This window comes from Triturus cristatus, unplaced genomic scaffold (assembly GCF_964204655.1).
Source record: "Triturus cristatus unplaced genomic scaffold, aTriCri1.1 SCAFFOLD_205, whole genome shotgun sequence".
NCBI lineage: Eukaryota > Metazoa > Chordata > Amphibia > Caudata > Salamandridae > Triturus > Triturus cristatus.
The window spans coordinates 1,222,915-1,245,593 of record NW_028187869.1 but is presented as its reverse complement, the minus strand read 5'-3'; the positions used below and the strand labels follow the sequence as shown (position 1 = coordinate 1,245,593).

The 22,679-nt window shown below is 47.4% G+C and overlaps 1 protein-coding gene across 1 annotated transcript in view; it reads left to right on the top strand.

The window, feature by feature from the left end:
• The window catches only part of LOC146770466 (uncharacterized), a 189,147-nt gene extending 170,206 nt beyond the window's left edge, over positions 1-18,941 (top strand). Inside the window, exon 9 of the mRNA XM_085640443.1 lies at positions 17,105-18,941. Coding sequence (XP_085496569.1) covers positions 17,105-17,169 — 65 coding nt within the window. The 3' untranslated portion in view covers positions 17,170-18,941. The remainder of the gene's footprint in view (positions 1-17,104) is intronic.
• The last annotated feature ends 3,738 nt before the right edge of the window (positions 18,942-22,679 follow it).

The following is a 22,679-nucleotide window of genomic DNA, read 5'->3' as shown; positions in this document are numbered from 1 at the left end:
TTCATCCTTCCTAGGTCGGTGAACGTACCGTTAAATTGGTTAACAGAGACTGCTGTTCTTTAAAGTTTTTGGGAATAGCAAATCTCTGGTATAGGTGGTCTATAAAAAAAGTTGCTGTCGTTAGGCACTCTGATAGGTGATGTAGCATCGGGTACCTTTTCGAATCATCCATCAGACCCCCTGGATCATCTCAGTGTGGTAATAAACCCCTGGTGATGAAGAGACATCTGCATCAGTTGCAAGACTGCTGCCAGGCTGGAGTTCTATAGGGCCCTTCAATGCAACAGCTATAAATGTAGATACTGAAGAACATGGGCGCATAATCCATGAATCTTCACTCTCACAAGAACTGAAGCAAATCAAGAGTGTGATGTTTGTGCATTTGTATAAGGAATGGAGGAAAGAGAGAGTTGACGGAGAAAGGTGACGGGCAGACTTAAAAAGACTTGCACATTTCTGTACAGGGCAGATTGGCAACGTTCAACTGATACAGAACACAGAAGTCTCAAAGGTTACACGGGGCAGATAATAAGAATCACCAATAAATATCGCATGTCACATCTGTTAATGATAGTCACTTGTGCCCTATTTATATAATTGTGGCCACTATGAGGTTTTAACATTTTACGGCCTAGCAATGCTGAATCCATTTTGCTTATGGGGAAGTGTTGACAAATGCACAATTACAGAATATTTCTTCACTTCGCACATTTTGTTTCTTGTGTTACACAATGGGGTAAGACGGGGAAAAAAACTGTGAGGATACTGAGATCGAAGAGATGAGGCAGGTTGACTTTTAATGGCAAAAGGGAAGTACAAAATAACTCTAATTACAGATTATTTGGTCAATCAAATTTATGTTTTTACGATAGTCCCACCCAGTAAGTATCTTATTTGGTGAAATGGAAGACAACATGCTATTAAACCACTTAGGGGTATATTCACAAGAATGTGTGATAACTACCACAAGAGTAGCGTAACGCAACTTTCAATATCGCAGCCCATCGCAGGAAAATAACCCCGTGTCAACGTGGAATTCACAACAAGGCGGTAGCATGTGATAGTCTGCTGAAAACGCGGCCAATGTCCGCAATACAATCACCCCAACGGAGATAAAAACACAAACCATAACACCAGAAAACCTGAGATGAGCCCTTCCGCGATGTGGAAAGCAGGGATAAGCAGCGCGAGGGCAGCCTTACTCACACACAATGCGAGAACAAGCACAAGAACAGCATACGGAAAATGCCACTGAACAAAATACATCAATAGCGGAGTACCACGGATGCACCCTGGCCAACTGCAGAGGACAACATGCACACCACAACATCCAAGCGCCGTGGAAGAACAGAACGGACAGGCACACCGCATGAAAGAGACCAGTGGCACACAAATCGGAGCCGCAGGAGCGACACACCCACCGTGCAGCATACGCACATAAGCAGAAGTGCACCTCGACAATGGTAACATCCCTGTACAAACAGCAACCCCTCCACAACTGAACACAGGACACAACTGGATCGGCAAATCACAACTGAAACCCCAGGGATAGGTAACATGATAATGCACAATTCCAACCTGTAACCTGCAGATATGTTTTATTCACACATGCAGTGCAATTGGACATCTGCTACTGTCCCATGATTGCCACGGACGGTCACAATGTGACGTGCTCATGAGAAGTAAGTGTCAATGATGGTGTTCCTAAGGGCCATTCCTGCCGCAGCTGCAGTGGGATGTGGGCCACCTGCCCCATCACCACCATCATCGTCCGGTACCTCTGGAACTGGGATCCATGGGGCCCTGGTGGGAACGCAGATGTCGTGCAACACACAACATGCAACAATCATCTTGCACACGACATCCAGGTTGTACAGGAGCTTCCCACCTGTGCTGTCCAGGCACCTGAAACGTGACTTTGACACGCCAAACTATGCCCCTGGTGCATATGTGGGCCGCATTGTACTGCCTCTGGGCGGGTGTGTTCGGGTCCGGAGGGGTGTCATCATCCAAGGGCAGAGTGCATATCCTTGATCACCTGTGACAGTGCAGGGAGAAAAGAGTCAATACTTGGTTAAGGCAGGATGTGATGGCAGGCACACCAATACAGTGACGCCTGTGCTGGCTGTGTGTGGGGTGAGTGTAAGCCAGCCCTCAGGGAGTAGCTGGTGCTGGCAACTACATCAACAGTCATCAGGCACTCGGACATGCAATGTCAGAACCACAAGGGCTCAAGTCGCACAAGGCCAGTGACCCCGGATGCACAGCGGCGGACACGGGTCCACCACCACGGGAGGCTGACCTCCAGGAGAATGGGGTAGGGTCATGAGGGCAGAGCAGGGCCTCACATGTGTCATGGCTGCATTCCGCGTCCCCACACGTCCAGCCGTTGTGTGGCTGTGATGCCATGAAATGTCTGTATTGGGTGCAGGGGTAGCCCAGGATGACCATGGAGTGGTGTAGTCGTGTCTGGTAGGTGGTCGTGTAGTCTGACTTGTCGAATGTGGCTTGGTCACGTGTGCATCCCCACAGATGTTATATGTGCGTTGGTGGCTTTGGGATGTGTGGTGTGTTGCTTTGGTACTTACCAACGAGCAGTCCCGTTCCATATGTGCCATCATGGAAGCGCTGGTTGATGATGGACTGTCGGAAGATGAAGGAATCGTGCACACTGCTGGGATAGTTGGCGACGACATTGGTGAAGAGTCCCCGGTGGCGCACTATTGCCTGCACATAGATGGAATGCGTGTGCTTTCTGTTGCTGTAGTTTTGTGCAGTATCCGCAGGGGGCACAAATGGGACATGTGTGCAGTTGATTGCCCCCAACACGGCCGGGAATCCGGCTATGGCGTAGAAGCCTTGCTTTGTCTCCAACTGTTCCTGCGCAGTGTTGGGGAAGTGTAGGTACTGGGGTATGATGTTGAGGATGACATCCAGGACAGGTGTGATGAACTTTGATAGGGCTGGCTCTGAGACACCTCCGACTCTGGCAGTTGTTGGTTGGAATGTCCCAGAGGCCAACAGGTGCAGCACAGCCAGCAGCTCTGTGTGCGGAGGGATGTTGGTTGTCCGCTGTTTTGGGACCGTCAGCCTGTGGGCGATGTGGGTCATGATGCGGAGAATGGTTGTCCTTTCGAGCCTGTAGTGGGCAATGACTTCCGCCGGCGGTAGGTCTGTGAGAGTGGTGCATTTTCGGTAGGTCTGCTGTCACACTCTACGCTGACTCTGTGGTGGTCTGGGGGGGGGGTGCGGGTGCGGTTCTGGAGGTGGTGGCGGTGGGTGTTGTGGCCCTGTTGGGGCTCCGAGCTTCATGATGAGTAGCTCCATGGTGTTGTTTGTTCTTCGGGTATGGCTGTGTGTGGGGCTCCGTTGCCTACTGCAGGTAGGCATCTGTCTTTGCACCTGCTTAAGGCAGGTGTTAAATACCTTCAGCCAATGCGGCTTATCGCCTGTTTTCAGTTTGCTTCGCTGTTCTGTCAGTTCGTTGTGAAAGTGGTGTTGTGGTTTTTTCGTGTGTTTTTGCACGGTAACGCCTACTCTTCATCTCATTAGATTTAGTTGGTGGTGTCGGCCATGGTGTTAGATTTTGGGCCAGTTATCGCGGGAATACTGGCGTTGTCTGCAGTTTGCACCTGCTTGTGAATGGGGTGTTAAATCTATCTCCACTTTTGTTGCGTTAAGGTGGTGATAAATCGGAGTTCAGTACTTGTGAATATGGCCCTTAGTTTTATAGCGCCTCACTCTGCTTGATGTTGGCTGTCTGGTACGCTATTACACCAGGAACCGAGCTTTGTGCAAGTCAATCAATGCTGCAGCAGCATGCTCTTCACAGTGCAGTCAGCCAAGCAGCAATACAAAAATAATTTATTAATATGTACATACATATTAAAGCTTCTAGAGCATGCTGCTGAGAGGCGTGCCTACCGTGAAGGTGTGTTCTCTCCTCATAGCTCCCCACGAGTACTTCCCCACCCTTCCTGCCGGGGTGTAATTCAGTCAGCAGCCACATACTGTGTATGTAGTGGTGATGTCACTCAATTAGCATAAGGTGTTGTTGAGGAAACCCAGAAGGTACCAAATTGAATTACGAGCAGGGGGAAGAGGTGGCAAAAAGAAATAGGAATCCACCCTGACAGCTGCAGGCATATGTTTTACAAGGTCAGTCTCACACAGAGTTCTGTTATTAAACCATTCGCTGCTAGGCCCCCCCACCGTGCTAAGTCTTTTTTGGGCTATTTGGGGTAGTTCGTGCTTAGGCCTCTGTAACCTTTTGACCACATAAAGTATCCACACCAAATTTGCGTCCTTTTCTTCCAACATCTTTGGGATTCTTAAGGTACCCAAGGTTTGTGGAGTCCCCTGGAGGGGACCCAGAAATTAGCCAAAATACAGTTAAATTTAGTTTTTGGGGGAAAAATGGAGATTCTAAAGGTACCCAAGGTTTGTGGATTCCCCTGAAGGGGACCCAGAAATTAGCCAAAATACAGTTAAATTTAGTTTTTTGGGGAAAAATGGGGAAAAAAGGGCTGCAAATGAAAGTGTCTGGGTTTTTCCCTGCAAATGGTATCAAAAAAGGGTTTGTGGGGCTGAAATCACCATTTCCCCAGCTTTTAGGGAATGACAGACTTTTGTCAGAAAACCAGCATTGTTTACACAGTTTTGGCATTTTTCTGGGACATAGCCTATTTTTGCAATTTTTTGTGCTTTCAACCTCCTTCCAGTTAATGGGAGAAATGGGTATGAAAGCAAAAATGGATCCTGGAAAGCTATACATTTTTGAGAAGTAGACAAAATTCTGAATTCAGCAAGGGGTCATTTGTGTAGATCCATCAAGGTTTCTTTATAGAAACTAACAGTTAAATATAGGAAAAATTGAAATTTGTTGAAAAAAAACAGCCTTTTGTGTCAACGTTTTCACTTGTAACTTCTTCTAATTATGACAGCTCTTTGAAAGCAATATACTGTTACATCCACTGGACTTTTCTGGTTGTGGGGATATATAGGACTTGTAGGTTCACCAAGAACCCGACGAACCCAGAGTAAAAACTGAGCAGCAATTTGCAATGGCTTTTCATTATGTACCGGGTATATATCAATTATTCTGGGAAAATGTATACATGGAAAAATCGGTATGAAAGACACCTATGTGTTTCTGAAATGGGATCAAATTATAGAGTTTAGAAACAGTAGATATTTGCACATTTTCGAAATTCGGAATACTCATATTAGCATGAGAATTATCGGTCATTTTTCAAAATGACTTCTTTTTTACACAATGTCTTTCATTTGGAAGGCAGAAATGCATCGAAAGTCAAAAGGTAATAACAGTTGCTTTACAAATCTGAATTACCCTTAGTCTCCTGATAAAAATGGTACCTCACTTGTGTGGGTCGGCCTAGTGCCCGCGACAGGAAACGGTGCAAAACGCAACATGGAGACACCTCAATTTTGCTGTGAAAAATGACCCTTTTTTGGCAAAGTGTCTAGCTGTAGTTTTTTAACCATAGCTCTGCCGGCACCTAGGGAAACCTAGCAAACATATACAGTTTTGAAAACTAGACACCCAGGGGAATCCAGGATGGGGTGAATTGACTACCTCCCACCAGGTTCTGTTACCCAGAATCCCTTGCAAAGCAAAGAAAGTGTAAAAATTTTAAAAAACACATTTTCCCCATTTTTCTGTGGTGGAAAGTTCTGGAATCTGCGTGGATCCACAAATGTCCACCCACCCCGCGTTCCCCAAAGTCTTCCGGGAAAAATGGTACCTCACTTGTGTGGGTCGGCCTTGTGCCCACGACAGGAAACGGCGCAAAACGCAACGTGGACGCACCTCAGTTTCGCAGTGAAAAATTACCCTTTTTTGGCAAAGTGCCTAGCTGTAGTTTTTGAACCATAGCTCTACTGGCACCTAGGGAAACCTAGCAAACATATACAGTTTTGAAAACTAGACACCCAGGGGAATCCAGGATGGGGTGAATTGACTACCTCCCACCAGGTTCTGTTACCCAGAATCCCTTGCAAACCTAATAAATTGGCAAAAAAACAAAACTTTTCCCACATTTCTGTGGTGGAAAGTTCTGAAATCTACGTGGATCCACAAATTTCCACACACCCCGCGTTCCCCAAAGTCTTCTGAGGAAAATGGTACCTCACTTGTGTGGGTCGACCTAGTGCCCGCGACAGGAAACCTCGCAAAACACCTCGATTTCACAGTGAAAAATGACCCTTTTTTGTTAAAGTGCCTAGCTGGAGTTTTTGAACCCTAGCTCTGCCAGCAACTAGGGAAACCTACCAAACACACACATTTCTGAAAACTAGACACCGGGGGATTCCAGGGAGGTATGTCTTGGGTAGATCCTCCAAGGTTTCCTTACCCAGAATCCCCTGCAAACCTCAATTTTAGCTGGAAAAAACCACATTTTTCACACATTTTTGTGTGGGAAAGTTGTGGCATCAACAGGCTGACACAAATTTCCTACCACCCAGCATTCCCCCGGGTCTCCCGATAAAAACAGTGCCTCACTCGTGTGGAAGGCCCAAGTACTCGCGACAGGCAAGGGCCCAAAACGTATTGAGGCGACATCAAAATTGCCTATCACAAAATGACCTGGTTTTGCAAGGGGGGTACCCTGGGTTTCTGGCCCGGTGCTCGGCAGCCACCTATGGAAACCTACCAAATCCACACATTTCTGAAAACTAGACACATGGGGGATTCCAGGGAGGTATGGCTTGCATGGATCCCCCAACGTATCCTTACCCAGAATCCCCTGCAAACCTCAATTTTAGCTGAAAGAAAATCACGGTTTCACACATTTTTGTGTGGCAAAGTTGTGGCATCACCGGGCTGACACAAATTTCCTATCACCCAGCGTTTCCCCGGGTCTCCCGATAAAAACGGTGCCTCACTCGTGTGGGAAGCCCAAGTACCCGCGACAGGCAAGGGCACAAAATGTAGTGAGGCTGTAATGGTGGCGGGGGCATTGGGGTGCCCATTTCGGGCAGCCCCCACCCTAAAAACAAATGCACCAAAAAAATCCCTGGCATCAAGTGGGCTTTCTGCCCTCCCCCGGGAGCAGATTGGGGGCAGAAAGGCTGTAATGGTGGCGGGGAGGCATTGGAATGCCCATTTTTGGCAGCCCCCACCCTAAAACAAATTGTGCAAAGTAAAATCCCTGGCATTTAGTGGGTTTTCTGCCACCCCCCGGGGGGGTCAGAAAGGCTGTAATGGTGGTGGGGGCGGGGGCATTGGCGTGCCCGTTTCGGGCAGCCACCACCGTAAATAAAATTCCGCCCCGAAGGGGCAGATTAGGGGCCAATGCCTCATCTGCACCCCGGGGGGGGCAGAAAGGCTGTAATGGTGGCAGGTGGGTGGGGGCATTGGCCCCCACCCTAAAGAAAACTTCAAAAACAAATCCCTGGTGTTTAGTGGGCTTTCTGCCCCCCTGAAGGGGCAAATTAGGGGCCAATGCCCCATCTGCAGAAAGACTGTAGTGATTGTGGGAGGGGATGGGGGCATGGGCATGCCCGTTTTGGGCAGCCCCCACCTTTATTTTTATTTCTAAAAACAATCCCTGGTGTCTAGTGGGCTACTGCCCCCATCTGCCCCCCAGGGGGGGGGGCAAAAACACTGAATTATGCCCAAATGAATTGGGGGGAGCAAAGGCCCTTGCCCAAGGGGCCGCTCCCCACTCCCTGGTGTCTAATGGGTGGATCCCTGCTTGGGGATCGCCCTCCTGTGGTGGTCCCCAAGCAGGGATCCACTGGAGAGGGGTATCATTGGAAAGGGGAGATTCTCCCCTTTCCAACGATACCTCTCCCATCTTTCTACGTGCTCAGGGTCTGAGATAGCCCCCTGAGCACGTAGAAAGGGAAACTGAAATGAGCCTCTTGGCTCATTTCAGTTTCGGTTTCACTGAAATGACGTCAGCGCGACGTGCGCGCTGATCGTCATTTCAGGGAAACCATGGGGGGGGCCTCGGGAGCTGGTGAAGCTCTTCCCCAGCTCCCGAGGCTCTTTTGGCAAAAAGGGAATCCCTCTGGTGCCCGGATTTCCAGTGCGATGTTTCATGACGAGCTGAACTCGTCACGAGCACACGAACACTGTGTGCCATGACGAGTCCAGCTCGTCATGAGCATGCAAGGGGTTAAAGGTACCTGAGACTCCCCCTCACTCAAAGGGAACTTGGGCCGCCTGCAGTGGCTCTCTGAGTTGGCAGCGGCAACTACAGGGTAAAATGCATTGGGGATCACCTGCTCTTCAGACACCAGCCGACAACTGACAGCTGTCACTCTGGCTCCGGTGTCTCTCAGAGCCTCTACCCTTAGACCATTGATGGTCACCCACTGCCTGTATTTCTTAGTGTTATCAGGCAGCTGGGTCCTAGGGACCACCTCACAGTCTCCTAAAGAGACTAGGGACATCTCTGCGGGATCCCACCCACCTTGGGCACCCATCTCCTCTCCCAGGGCTACACTAGCCATCTGCTGGGGCGGTGCATCAGTGGGTGCTGTTTTACCTTTGTTGGGGCACTGAGGCTCCCAGTAGAAGTGGCCCACCTGACCACAACTAAAACATCTCTTGGGACCCCTCTGAACAGGATTATCTGTCAGGGCCCCTGGCTTCTTTTAAGGGGGAGGCTGGGAACCCTTTCCTTGGTTCCCTTAGGGTTACTTTGGGGCCCTTTCTGGAACTCCCTCTGTTTACCCTTGTCCTCCCCACTCTTCTGCTGGGGTCCCTGCCCACCTTTGGAGAAGTCTCCCACATGACCCTTGTGGACCTGGGTACAAACCCAGCGGTCTGCCTCCTCAGCAAGCTTCCGAGAGATAGTCAGCCTACTATCAATCAGGTGCTGGCATAGCTCTGGAAAACAATTACTGGACAAGTGCTCGCATGCAATCAAATCATAGAGCGCTTCAAAGTCATTCACTTTGCTACCCTTCACCCAACCATCCAATACTCTGCAAAAAAAAGACACATATTCCACCCAAGTACTTGACTCCTGTTTCTTACAATTTCTAAACCTTTGTCTATACAGCTCTGGGGTCAACCCATACCTGGTCCTTAAGGCTTCCTTCATGTGGACATAGGAATAGTGATCAGAGGGCAAGTGTAGCAAGGTGTCCCGCCCATCACTGAGGAACCGCCCCCACAAACCTGCTCCCCAATCCTTCTCAGGGACCCTGTGGGAGGTCATATCTACCTCATAGGCCTTAAAACATTGCCCAATATCTTCATGCTTGTGGAACTCCTTAATTACACCTTTGGGGATGAATACTCTTGCTTCTCCATGCACGGATGGTGTGATGCCACCAGAGGGAGTCATTTCTAAACTCTTGGCTTTCAACTCCAACTCCCACAACATCCTTTCATGCTCTAAATGCATTCTCTTCTCTTCCAAGGCTAACTTCTTAGTCTCTAATTCTATCTGAGCACCCAGCTTGAACTTTGCTAGCTCCAACTTATGCATTCTATCTCTCTCCCTGTCCTCCAGCTCTTCTGGGGACAGGCCCTTTGAAGAAACATTGCTGCCTGCCCTGGAAGGTACTTTCTCCCCGGTCAGACCCAATGGCCCATCCAGCTGCCCATCCGTATTCTCTGCCTAATCCCTAGGCTCTTCAGGATGCTCAGTATATTTCTAGATTCCAATCAGGCCCTCAGCGCCTTTTGGAACTCTTCCTTCTTAGTGATGCCTTTCACAGGGATTTTAAATCTTTTACAGAAGGTTTTGAGCTGTGGCACAGTGTAGGTATCAACCCTCTCTTCTTCAAATTGTAGATCCATAGATGCGTTGGATGCTGCTTTGGTCATGGTAACAAGAATTGGCAGTTCTTAGCAAAAATAGAAGTCCCAAGGAAAAAACAATCTACCACAATGTATGTGGTCACGTTGTGGACGGCACTCACTGGTAGTGTACACCAATCACTGTATGTGAGTCACAAATGCAAGTCCAAACCCACTGCTGCCACCAATGTTAGAAATGGGGGTCTCTAGTTGGCAATGGCTTGCACCTTTGTCCAAATAGGGACCCTTGCTTCTATTCAGAAAAAGGGGGATACACTCCTAAAATAACCCCTGCCCACCCTCTTGGTAGCAGACAGGCTTATCTTAGAGGCAGTGAGTAAAGCATTTGTGAACACATACAGTAATTACAGTGAAGACACTACAAATGGACACCACACCAGTTTAGAAAAATAAGTAATCTTTACTAGACTTAGCACAAGACCAAACGACAAAAATCCACAATACACTATCCAGAATATGACTTTAAGATGGTAGAAATACTTAGTTCAATGTAGATGGTAAATGCAACACTTTACTCTCAAAGTACCATGGATGCCTCACGCAAAACAAACAAAAGGGTCGCAGGTAAAGTGATGCGTCGGGTCCTTGCTTCGGGGGAGGTGATGCATCCGTTCCTTACTGCAGCAAAGGGAAAGTGATGCGTCGGTTCCTACCGGAGTGGAGGTGATGCGTCGGTTTCTTACTGCGTTCCGGGTTACGATGCGACAAGATGGCGCCTCGATGCGACGGGACAATCCGGTGCGATGCGACAAAATGGCGTCTTTGATGCGATGCGACAACTTGGATGCGATGCGTGCACGCCCGACGGCCGTGTGGTGAAATCAATGAACTTTGGAGCCGCGACAGGCCCTGCGACATGCTTCTCCGGTGATGCGACGGCAGCCTCGGCGGCGGCACGCTTCTCCGCTGATGCAACACGCTTCCTCTGCGATGTGATGGCTAACAGCTGCGGCGGCAACACGCTTTTACAGATATGCGATGGCACGCTTCTTCCTCGTTATGTCGCGCTTTCAGCTCCCAGTGACACGCAGTCTCCAGAGGGCTCAAAACAACAGCAGGCACCTCACTGCAAGTAGGATTCCCAGCAAGGGAAATCAGGGAGAGCTGGTGGTGAAGTCTTTGTGTCCCTGAGACTTCAGACCAGGAGGGAAGCTCAGCTTCAAGCCCTTGGAGATCTTCCTCAAGATATTAAAAGTACACACAAAAGTTCCTTTTCTCCTTTCCTTGGCAATAAGTAACCACTGCAGGCCAACTCCAAACAGCAAACAGCACAGGGGCAGTCTCCTCCTTCAGCTTCCTCGGTTTCTCTCCTTGGCAAAGGGTTTGTCTTGATTCCCAGAAGTGACTAAAGTTCTGGGGTCTGGTCTCCAATATTTATACTGCAAAATCCTTTGTTCTCTGAAGGCAGAGAGTGTCTGTGCCCAGCCAAAACCAGTACTGTCCTCCCTGGTGCAGCTTCCTGGCAGGAGGTGGAGACAGCATTGTTGAAAGCAGACCTGGCCCAGGTAGCTGAAAGGAAGTCTCCTCCCCATACTGTCTATTCTATGAAGGCTCAGGCAAGTGAAAGGAAATCTCTTCCTTCTACTCTCTATTCAATGCAGGTCCTATTCAGCCCAGCCATGACCCTTCAGACTGCTGGAGCTAACGCCCTCTCCAGCCTCCTATCACTCACAGACCAGACATGGAATACACAAACCTAGCAGAGGCATACTGGATGGTTAGGCAAGAAAATACCTACTTTCTAAAAGTGGTATTTTCAAACACAGAATGTAAAAAAGATGTATTTTAATATACTGAGTTCAAGCATACTAAATTTGTTTTTGTACCTTGTTCTCTGGGTCAGTTAGGATTATAAGATGTTATAATCAAACTGCCCATTCTGGCCTATGGGTACAGGTAGCCTTGCAATAGTGAAAAACGAAATTGGCTGTAGTTCCCTATCAGGACATGCCGCTCACTTCAGGGCATGTCCTACCTTTTACATACAACGCACCCTGCCCTTGGGCCTACCTTAGGGGTGACTGACATGTAAAAAAGGGAAGGTTTTGGGACTGGCAAGTGGGTGCACTTGCAAGTCGACATGGCAGTCCCAGACTGCACACAGGGTCTGCAATGGCAGGCCTGAGCTACATTTTACAAGCAGCTTCTGTGGGTGGCACAACCAGTGCTGCAAGGACGTGAATATAGGCCCAACCCCCTATTTATATAAAAATTAGCAAGCCGACTAGCAGCATTTGATTTACAGGCCCTGGGCACACATGGAAAAACAACAGTTGATGGACAGAATGCAGAACAATGTCATACATTCACCCCAGTACAGAGATCTGGGCCTAAATCCATTTTTTTTGCTCACCATGACATTCCATTTTGAACCCAGTCTTGACCCTGTGCCTCATGGGAACAGTCCAGCCCGAACTGCCAAGCCAGGTCCTCCCTGGACTGGAACCAAGCATCCTAGGACCGGTTTCGGGGTTTCACCCCTCTTCAGTCAGGATAGCTTGATTCCAGTAGCATGGAGAGCACAGGACTTAGCGCCGGGACACTCCTGGGAGTAGCCGCGCGCTTAACAAATACCTCGTAACATAACAACATAACAAGAGGGGTGAAACCCCGAAACTGGTCCTAGGATGCTGGTTTCCGGTCCAGGGAGGACCTGGCTTGGCAGTTCGGGCTGGACTGTTCCCATGAGGCACAGGGCAAGACTGATTTGAATATGGCCAGGTCTAAACTGGGGTGGCATGGTAAGCAAAAGAATGATGGATTTAACCAAGATCTCTTGACTGGGGGTGAATGTTTTGATTTGTTTTGCATTCCGTCCATCAATTGTGTGTCTTTTGCTTCTGGGCACACATGGTGCACTGTACTAGTGTCTGACAAGTAAATCAAATAGCCAATCATGGAGTCACTAAGCCCTTACAACAATTACAATAGGGAGCACTTGCACGTTGGCACTGAATAGCAGTGGCAAAGTGCCCACAGCATCTAGACCAGCAAAAACATAGCAAAAACACAGGACGCAACAGAAAAAAATGGAAGGGAGACACACTCCAATGGTGCCAGGTCTAACATTTGTGCTATCAAGAGATCTTTATATGTTGGACTAGGATTGAATTACATGGCAAATTCAAACTTTCTAATTTCTTTTTTAATTTTTGTGAGGAAATTAAAGAGCTTTATGAAAACCCATGTGGGTTTCTGCACTCCACGAGAACTTTATTCAAAAACTAACATGCTAAAAAGAACTGAGAATCTTCATGCAACGGTATTGACAAGAACACTTAGCTCAAGTCGATGACTGTGTACCATACTGCTTCTGATGAAATCTGTACCAATATTACTGCTGGATTCAGTACCATTGGACTACAAGGAACCACTATCTTGTGTTTCTTTCGGATATCTTGAAAAGTTCTCCATTTGCCAGTCAGCTTTTTAATTCCTATCACCCGAGAATTGCAAGAACTACCAAGCACTTCTCAAAGAATGCCCTGCTCAATCATTTTCTCAATTAATGGTTTCATTACCTCTCCAGCCTCTTTAGTTGGTCTGTATTGTCTAGTGCTGGAACATATTGCATCTGATTTCATCTTAATATTGGTTGTCCAGTTGTTATTTTGATTGTTATTTCCGGTAAAATCTCATTCCTCTTGTCTGACATTATGTCTTAAATCCAGAGATAGGTCTTCCTTTGTCAAAACTGGGCACACCTCTACTCTTGTGTCTTCTGAACCTAACTTAAAAAAAAAGAATCTTCATTGTGCATTTCTACTGCAACACCATCTGGTGTGCAATAAATAACACATTCAGAAGATCCCTTCAAACACGTTCAGTGGACTTGAATCAGATAAAATAAACTGTTTATTTTCCATTTGTCCTAATTTGACTGGAACATTTGCTGAAACCTTATTAACCTGTTTATTAGTAATTCCTACAAGTTGGACTTCTCTTCCATAAAGGGGGAGAGTTGGGAGCCAAAGAATGAACTGAAGAATGGGTAGCCCCAGTATCAATCAGTAATGAAATGGAATGGACATTGAGTTCTCGGTCAACATGTGGGCCACTTTGGTCCACCTCCAGGACTGCTTCAAGTAAGCAATCCTCCTACCCCACAGGCACCATCATTGTGAACTGTTTCCGGCTGTTTGATCAGTAAGAATCGTAGCATTTTTGCTGATAGCCCGTATAAATGACTCGGGGTGAGTGTCTGAAAAGTTTCAGCACTCCGTCCATCATCTCCTTGTGTTTGCCTTGTTCGCCCTTAGTTGGCAGGATATGCCCAGACGTGGGTCCCTTGCTCACTTTACCACTGGATTTAAGCTAGCCTGGCTGATGAAGAGTGTTACCCAGAAACCGGTCCCAGGATGCTTGTTTCCGGTTCAGGGAAGATCTGGCTTGGCAGTTCGGGCTGGACTGTTGCCATGAGGCACAGGGTCAAGACTGATTTGCATATAGCTGGGTCTGAACTGAGCTGACGAAGTGAGCTTAAGAATGATGATGGATTCAACCAAGATCTGTGACTGGGGGTGAGTGTCTGAAAATTTTCAGCATTCCGTCCATCATGTCCTTGTGTTTGCTTAGCCCGTATAATTTGGCATTTTATTTTTAAAGTTTTGTTGCTTTACTGGGGCTGTTGTAGTTGACAATTGTTTTCTGATTCTGCATGTTCTGCATATTCAGCATTACATTATTTCTGTGCACAAATTGATTTTGTCCCAATGTTTCTTAAACCCTGTCTGGATTCTGTCTGTAATTCTTCTTCCAATGCTCAATTTGCCTGCAATAATAACCGGCTGTACGTTTCAACATTTCCAGTCATGTCATTTGCTGTACTGCCTTGTACCAATTGATTCATCCCATTCCACAAAAAAATCATATTTGAGCCCATTTGATTCTATTTCAACTTGTTTCGTTTGGGCAATCATCAGCTTTTCTTCAAATTTCTTTTATTTCTTTTCAAGGTTATCACTACTATTCTTTGCCAATTTCAAAATCTCATCAATGCCCTTTGTCACTCTGTTACATTTGTTTGCTAATTTCTGACCGCAGCCCATTCATAAAAGCAGGTACAAAACCTCCAACAGCATCTCGCTCTGGATTTTTGACTCTGCCATGTTTTTCAAACACTAGCATCAGTTTCTCATAATAAAAATGCACTGACTTTAGGCTCTTGTGTTGTTCTCAGAAACTTTTCCCAATTTATATCCCTCTCCGGAATTCAATTTTCAAACGTACAATCACTGCCTTGTATTACTTCAGCTACGTCTGCAAATTGTTCATTATTTGGACCAAATCTAGCTGGTTCTTGTGCTAGCCATCCAGCAGCCACCTTGCACTCCAACCACAAATGTCCAGGAATAACAATCTCTAATAACTTGCTGTACACTCTCATTCTACAACAGCAGCTCTAGATCACCAGCCCACACCTGTCTGAGACGGATGAAGAAAGTCTGGAGCTGAAGGATTAAAACACTGAATTAGGTATCATCAGCATATATTGCTGCAGTGCTTAGACATCCAGCAGTAAAGCACAGCAATGAAGCAAGTCTTTACAACAATTAAGCGAGTGCTAATGATCATTCCAGAGCATGACTATGTGATATGTTGCTATGTAATGTTATGGGTATTTTTAGACTTCACATTCACCCACGAGGTCTGGCGCTGAATGTGTGTGCCTAGCCCTACGTATGGTAGGTTGGTTATTAGAAAAGCCAGGTCTTCAGCTTCTTGCGAAATTCAAGAAGAGAGGAGGAGGCTCTCATCTGAAGGAGAGGTCGTTCCACGCTTTAGGAACGATGTTTGAGAGCGCTTGTCCCCCGGATCTGGTTCTGTGTGTACGTGGGATGTTGGCGAGTAGGACTCCTGTGATACTGAGATGTCTGAATTGCTAGTGGAAGGAGATACGACTTCGGGTGGGTGGGGCCTGAGTTGTGAATTGTCTTCAATGCGTGTGTAAGGAGTTTGAATTGCACACAATTGTGTATTGGAAGCCAGCATAGTTCCCTGCGGTGTGGTTCAATATGAGCTCTGTGTGGGAGGTTGAGGATGAGTCTGGCTGCTGAGTTCTGGATGGTCTAAGGTCTTCTAGTGAGTTGCTTGCCGATACCGGTGTAGAGGGTGTTCCTATAGTCCAACTTGCTGGTGATTAAGGCTAGAGTTACAGTTATTCATGTGTTGCTTGGTAACCGTTTGAAGATCTTCGTCAGCATCTTCAGGGCGTGGAAGCAGGATGCAGTAATGGCATTGACTTGTGCAGTCAAGTCCAGTTTGCTCTTGGTGGTCCAGGTATGCTGGTCCTGCGCTGTGGAGGGCTTACAAGATGCCATTGTACCCTGAATGAGGCAGTGCAGGCAGGCTGCACTGCACAGATGATAGGGTGTGAAGCCAGGCTGACGTCTGAAGTGGGTTGAGGGGTACTGCTAAATGGCTGCAGAGTAACAGAGATGTGTTGTACGAGAAGTGGTATTATACAGCAAGGTTCTAGTGCCTAGTGGATGAGAGGTTGCTGTTTCCTGTCTGTATACATAAAATGTGGGAGAGGATACCAAACATTGGTATGTCTGGTCCACTGACTGCCTGATTAGAAGTGTAAATCGATATGGGGACTCTCTAAATAACCTCTGTTTACATTTTGTGTTTGAAACTATGCCATGTTTGTATGGTGCTCCAGTATCCAGAGGTTACTTCAGAGGATAGATACGGTGCCCTTAAGGTCACAGAATATAACTGTCGCACGGCAGGGGAGGGAATGCTGCTGCCACTTTCATCCGCCCTTTGGTGAAGTGCACCAGTCTGTGCAACCAGACTGCAGAAGTGTGCAGAGTATGGGGTAGCCCAGGTGGGATGTGGGTGACAGGAAGTGTGGGAATGTTGCAGGATCATGAGGGTCTGTGTATCCGGGTTTCAAGTCAGCCGATGGCCACTCATTTTACTGCAGCATGCCAGCAGTGGGGGTTTTCACCATGTGCCCATTAGTGTCCCAAATCTCAGAAGTCTTCACCATCTTGTTTCCTTAAGATATTGCTAGCAAGCACCCCATTATCTTTGCAAGTCAGCCAGCTTCACTGTGGCCCAACCCTCTGCAGGACCGAAAGGCAAAGAGCCTTTCATCCTGTGCAAATGGCTTCACATGTGCTCCTGTTGAAGTGGCAAACGCCCTACCTGGGCAGTGACGACTGATCAAGTACAGCTTGACCACGTACTAGGGTGGCTTGATGTCTACACTAATTTCGTGTGTGTCTCGTGCATCCTTTTTCTACCTCACTGAATGTAAATAACAATAATCCTTTCATTGATTTCTCGTTTCAGCCATGACCCAAACTAACCTCACGACTCAGAAAGTCCGCCGGGTTCAACGAGCAACAGCCCCTTAGAAGAGCAACAAAGCCAAAGGAACCCGGCCATGCTATCAAGCCAAGAGTTCACTGGATGAAATACATTCAACGCACCTCCATTGCTGCTGCATGTTTACACGCTATGCGGCTTGTGGCTCAGCCTGCACTCCTCCTGTACCGCACTGCCAAGGGTTTACCCTGACTCACATTCATCAGACTCGGCTTGTGGCTCAGCCTGCACTCCTCCTGTACCGCACTGCCAAGGGTTTACCCTGACTCACATTCATCAGACTCGGCTTGTGGCTCAGCCTGCACGCCTCCTGTACCGCACTGCCAAGGGTTCACCCTGACTCACATTTATCAGACTCGGCTTGCTATCTGCCATTGGTTTGGAGTCTAAAGCAGATTCTAAGGAAAGGCGAGTTGGGATCACCTCTTATATATTCTATAGCCTAATGCAAGAAAACTTCCATTCTCACCAGGCCAACTCTGCAATAACACAGAGGCCATGCCATCTTTCCACTGCCAATCCATACCACTCTACCAAACCTATCCTTGAACGTGCGTGCCGCGTACTGATGACCATAGCTTTACAAGGAATGCTGTATCCTACTAACAACAGCATTTCAGCAGTGCCAAATCGACACCTCTGCTGCCAGCTGACCACTGCATGACTTTTAATGCACATGTATATTGCCATGGGTGGCAACCTCCAAGGCATGGCTTCCTCCCAGGCATGCTCATGTAGGGTTTAAAAGTTACATTCTAACTGTTTATGAAATTATGTTCATCCTTGAATTAGGACATAATAAAGTAAACAGTAGCACGATTGTCTACAACAAAAATGTAACGTGGATATCCCGCTTAGTCGATAACTCTGGTTCTTCTTTAAGTCACAATATGAAGTATTGTAAAACCTCATGGACAGTGCTCGGCACGTTAAACCGACTGCCTTCCGTAGCAGCATGAAGGCCCAGCCAGTCTACTCCCTTTTCCACTTGTGTATTGTTTTTACTCAGACTCCAGAGCAGACAATCAGTGTGCTTGAATGCGGTGATGTGAATGATTTCCTAATCTGTGATTTTTGATGAAATTCTTGTGTTTGTTGCATTTTCTGTGAACTAGTGCAGTCTGCTGCGGACCCTCATACAGTCTGCTGCGGACCCTCATACAGTATTCTGCAGACCCTCATGCAGTCTGCTGCGGACCCTCATGCAGTATGCCGCAGATCCCCAAAGAGGGCTTTCCCACACTTTTGTAAAATTCCCTTTGCCCCCTAGGCAAAGAAGGCTGACGTTGGTTGCCTGCAGGTCCTTTGAGGCACTTGAGCGATGAGATCTACTCAGTGCAAGAGGAGTGACCAACTGAGTGCATGTCTCCTGCAGCTGCAGAGTGCACCGGTGTTTCCCTTCAGAGTTTAAACTACCAGTGTCTTCTTAAATGAAAGGGCCTTCCTCTGGATTTGAGCTGACTGCCAAACAATTACTCCTTAATTTACCAGAAGAAAAATAATGCAATTCTATGTTTATGTTATAAATCAATGTGCTAATCTGTACCTATGGAAATGGAAACTTAATGGGAAGTTTGAGTTGTTATATGAGCAGCACAAATGCTGTAATTGTTTCTATGTCTGCATCGTGGAAAGACATGGAGAGAAGTTGTCAGACTGCCCCAGGTCCCACATGTGTTTTCCAGTAGAGTACAAACGTTGTGTTAACACACTTGCACTATAATGATTTTTGCTTAATGATTACGGTTTACAGGGAGATTATTAAAAGCTTGGGCATTCATGCCCTCAATTATACTATTAATATATGTTTGCCTGTTTTTATTCTGCGAGTACCAGTGTTTTCTAAATATGTTATTCACAGCAGTGACATGCCCGTAAATTATGGAAAAGCTTAAACTCTAATACCACCATGTCTCTGAATGAAATCGGTAATGTGCAATTGCAATGTTCTGTCCACCTTTCCTCAGACTGACGAGATGTCTTTAGACATGAGCAAGACAGTAGAACATAGATTGCACAGCAAAAGTTAAAGGTTTGAGTGAGTAAGCCGCATGCACCACTATGCACCGTCTGGCTCCCACTTCCCAGTCTTTTTCTTGTGTTTGAGTCATTTGTTCGTGGCCCAAATTCATGCTTATAGGGATTCCTTGGCAGATTATCCAGCTTTTTACTACTCTTCCCTTTGCTAGTTCTCTTGATGATCAGATTCTGGTGATTCTGTTTAAAGGCCCTTCTCCAAAGTGAATGGACACCTTTTGTGTTTACAGTGCCTTTGCCCACGTGCTTCTACAGTGATTGAATGGTTTGTGAGACTCCTACAGGGTGCTTTAAAATTAGCTTCATTGGTAGTCTTCAATTTTCCGAGTTGACACTCTTGAATATTCATGAATACCTGTGTTCTCAGAGTACTGAACCTTTATTCTGTCAGACACCCTGGAATGTGCAGCCAGTACTGTGTAAAAGATCATGAATGTTGTTTGCCTAACACCAGATCTCCCATCTTTCTTGTAATTTGAAGTCAACAGATTCAGAACCATAATGCTCTATTACCTAAATACATCATTTCTCATATCTGGGTGCAATCATGTCCTAGATGCACTGTTACACTTGGCATCTTTTGGCGTGTTACCCCTGAGTTATTTGCTTTCTGACCTCCCGGTTCTGACTCTGTGCTGGCTTAGTGTTTCTGCACACTTTTCTCACTGCTAATCAGTGGTAAAGTACAAGTGCTCCTGTGGTAAAATGTGTTATGGATTGGTGTTTCCATGATTGGCCTGTTTAATTTATGTGTCCGTCCCTAGTAAAGTGCACTGCGTGTGCCAGGGCCTGTGAATCAAATGCCGTTGGTGGGCTGCAGCACAGGATTGTGCCACCCACACGAACGGCCCGTAAAAGGTAACCCAGACCCGCCATTGCGGAGGCTGTGTGCAGTTTGTAACTGCCATGACGACTTGGCTAGTGCACACACTTGCCAGTCCCTCACCTTCCCTTTTATTACATGTCAGCCACCCCTAAGGTAGGCCCAAGGTACCCCTTTGGGCCAGGTGCAGTGTATGTGAAAGGTAGGACATGTCCTGGTGTGTGTGGCATGTCTTGATAGCGAACTACGTCCAATTTCGTTTTTTGCTATTGCAAGGCTACCTGTTCCCCATAGGACAGAATGGGGAGTCTGTTTATAACATCTTATAAACGTAACTGGCCCAGGGAATTAGGTAGGGAAATAAAGTTTAGTATGCCTGAACTCAGAATCTAAAGATGCATCTTTTAGTGAAGGTGATTTTTACATTCTGTGTTTGAAAATTTCACTTTTAGAAAGTAGGTATTTTCTTGCTCAGTCATCCCGTGTGCCTCTGCTGGAATGTGGATTGCCTATCTGGGTTTTGGATGACAGAAGACTGGGGAGCAGGAGTGGCTCCAGATAGTCTAGGTGGGTCAAGAAAGGGCTGAATAGACCTGGGCTGCATTTGGTGAAGGGGGAGGAGATTTCCTTGCAACTCAAAGGCCCTGGTCTGCCTCTGACCATGCCGTCTCCACCTCCTGCCAGGAAGTCAACCCAGAGAAGGCAGAACTGGTTCTGGCTGGGCACAGACACTCTCTGCCTAAGAGATCAGAGGATTTGGGGATATAAATATTGGGGCCCAGACCCCTGACTTTTAGAACTCTTTAGGATCAAGAAGACTGCCAAGAAGAAGAACTGGAGAAGCTGTGAGGAGGGACTACCACTTTGCTGTGTGCTTTGCTGTGTTGACCTGCAGTGGCTGCTTCTGTCTTGGGCAGTGAAAGGACTGGGCTGAACTTTCTGCAATCTACTTTTGTGAGTTTCTCCAAGGACTTGAGGTAGAGCTTGCCCCCTGTTCAAGAAGTCTCAGGAACAAGACTTCAAGCTCTTCTGCCCTCAGCACTGGGGACTGTGTGTTTTGTGCTGCAACAGAGGAAAAAGCAACCCGACGCCGTCTACGACGCCGCTGCTGACTGTGTCCTGAAGGCACCGCAGAGGGCACAGCCGCAATGCTGCACCGCGACCCTGGTCTCACTGATTATGCCTGCTGATGCCGCCACCGAGCCGCAGCTTGCACGGTGACCTGTGGGCACTGCACTCCGCACTGCCTCGCTTCACGACGACGCCTTGGTATCCCTGACGACAACGCTCCACGCCAAAATCTATGCCGCTGCTTGCACCGTGGTGCGAGGACACCGCTCGTAAAGTTACACGACGCACCGCCCTCATCCTGCACTGCAGCCTTGGCCTACCGACACCGGCACCATCGACTCCAGTTCATCAGCCGACGACAGCGCTTCAACCACGACGCCGCCGCTGCTTGCTCCGTGACCTGCCAACACTGCGACGAGAACCCACCTATATCTCGCACCGCGACCCTGGTCTCACCAACGATGCCATCTGATGCCGCCACCAAGCTGCTGCTCGCACCCCGACCTGAGGACACCGCACGCCACACCGCTGCACCCGACGCCTGCCGACACCAGCGCTCCTGACTTCTACAAAAGGGAGTTCGACCTGCACCGCGTGTGACTTCAAGGGCCCGACGACTCCTGCACCAACCTCCGGAATCGATACCTGTGGACGCCGTGCTTTCGGAAGCTCAACAAGAGATCGCCGATGCCCTGCATTTCTAAAAGGTACTGTTTGCGGGTCTTCCCGACCACATAGCTGGCCTGCGACTCCGCAGTCAGCCAAAACTGTTTGGATTTGTTTGCTTACGACGCCGTGATAGCCCCGGACGGAGCTATCGACATCAAGGAATTATTTTTCACGCATATTTTGATAATTGAAGATTTTTAAGTACTGTATTGTGGATTTTTATTGTTTTTGGTCCGATCTTAAATATATAAAAATATTGGATATTTTTCTAAACTAGTGTGGTGTCGTTTTGTAGTGCTTACACTGTATTACTGTTGGTTATGTGCAAATGCTTTACACACTGCCTTTAAGATAAGCCTGACTGCTCGTGCCAAGCTACCAAGGGGGTGAGCAGGGGTTATTTTAGGAGTGTAACTCCCTTATCCTGACTAGAGTGGAGGTTTATGCCTTACTTTGGCACATGTCCTAGCCGACCAAAAATCCAATTTCTAACATGTACTGCAGTGTGTCAGAGTTTATCGTATGGGCTGTGACTAGCATAGCACCACTACACAAAAGTACAGGGAATTACAATTGCTGCAAACTCTGATCTTTGAACTAGTCTGTACCAAATCCTGCACTACTGGGGTCATTGCTCGGTGACTGTCTACTCTGAATCCTAAAGAACATCTATTACTCCAGTGTAAGGAGGTGACAGGGTCTCTATGGTAGTGGCTGGTCTATGTCGGAAGAGGTATTGCCTCCACCAACTCCAGAGATACAGAGAGGCATCTATCAGTGGTCTTGCTGGTGGTATCTGAGGAAGTTTGGGAGAAACCACATTCTGCTTCTGTGCCAACTGGAAAACTGGCAAAGCACATTCGATTACAAATGTTTTCAATGTCCTGCTGCCTCTTCTTGTTTTGACAAGTCCCACTTGATGCAGAGTTTTCATAGCTT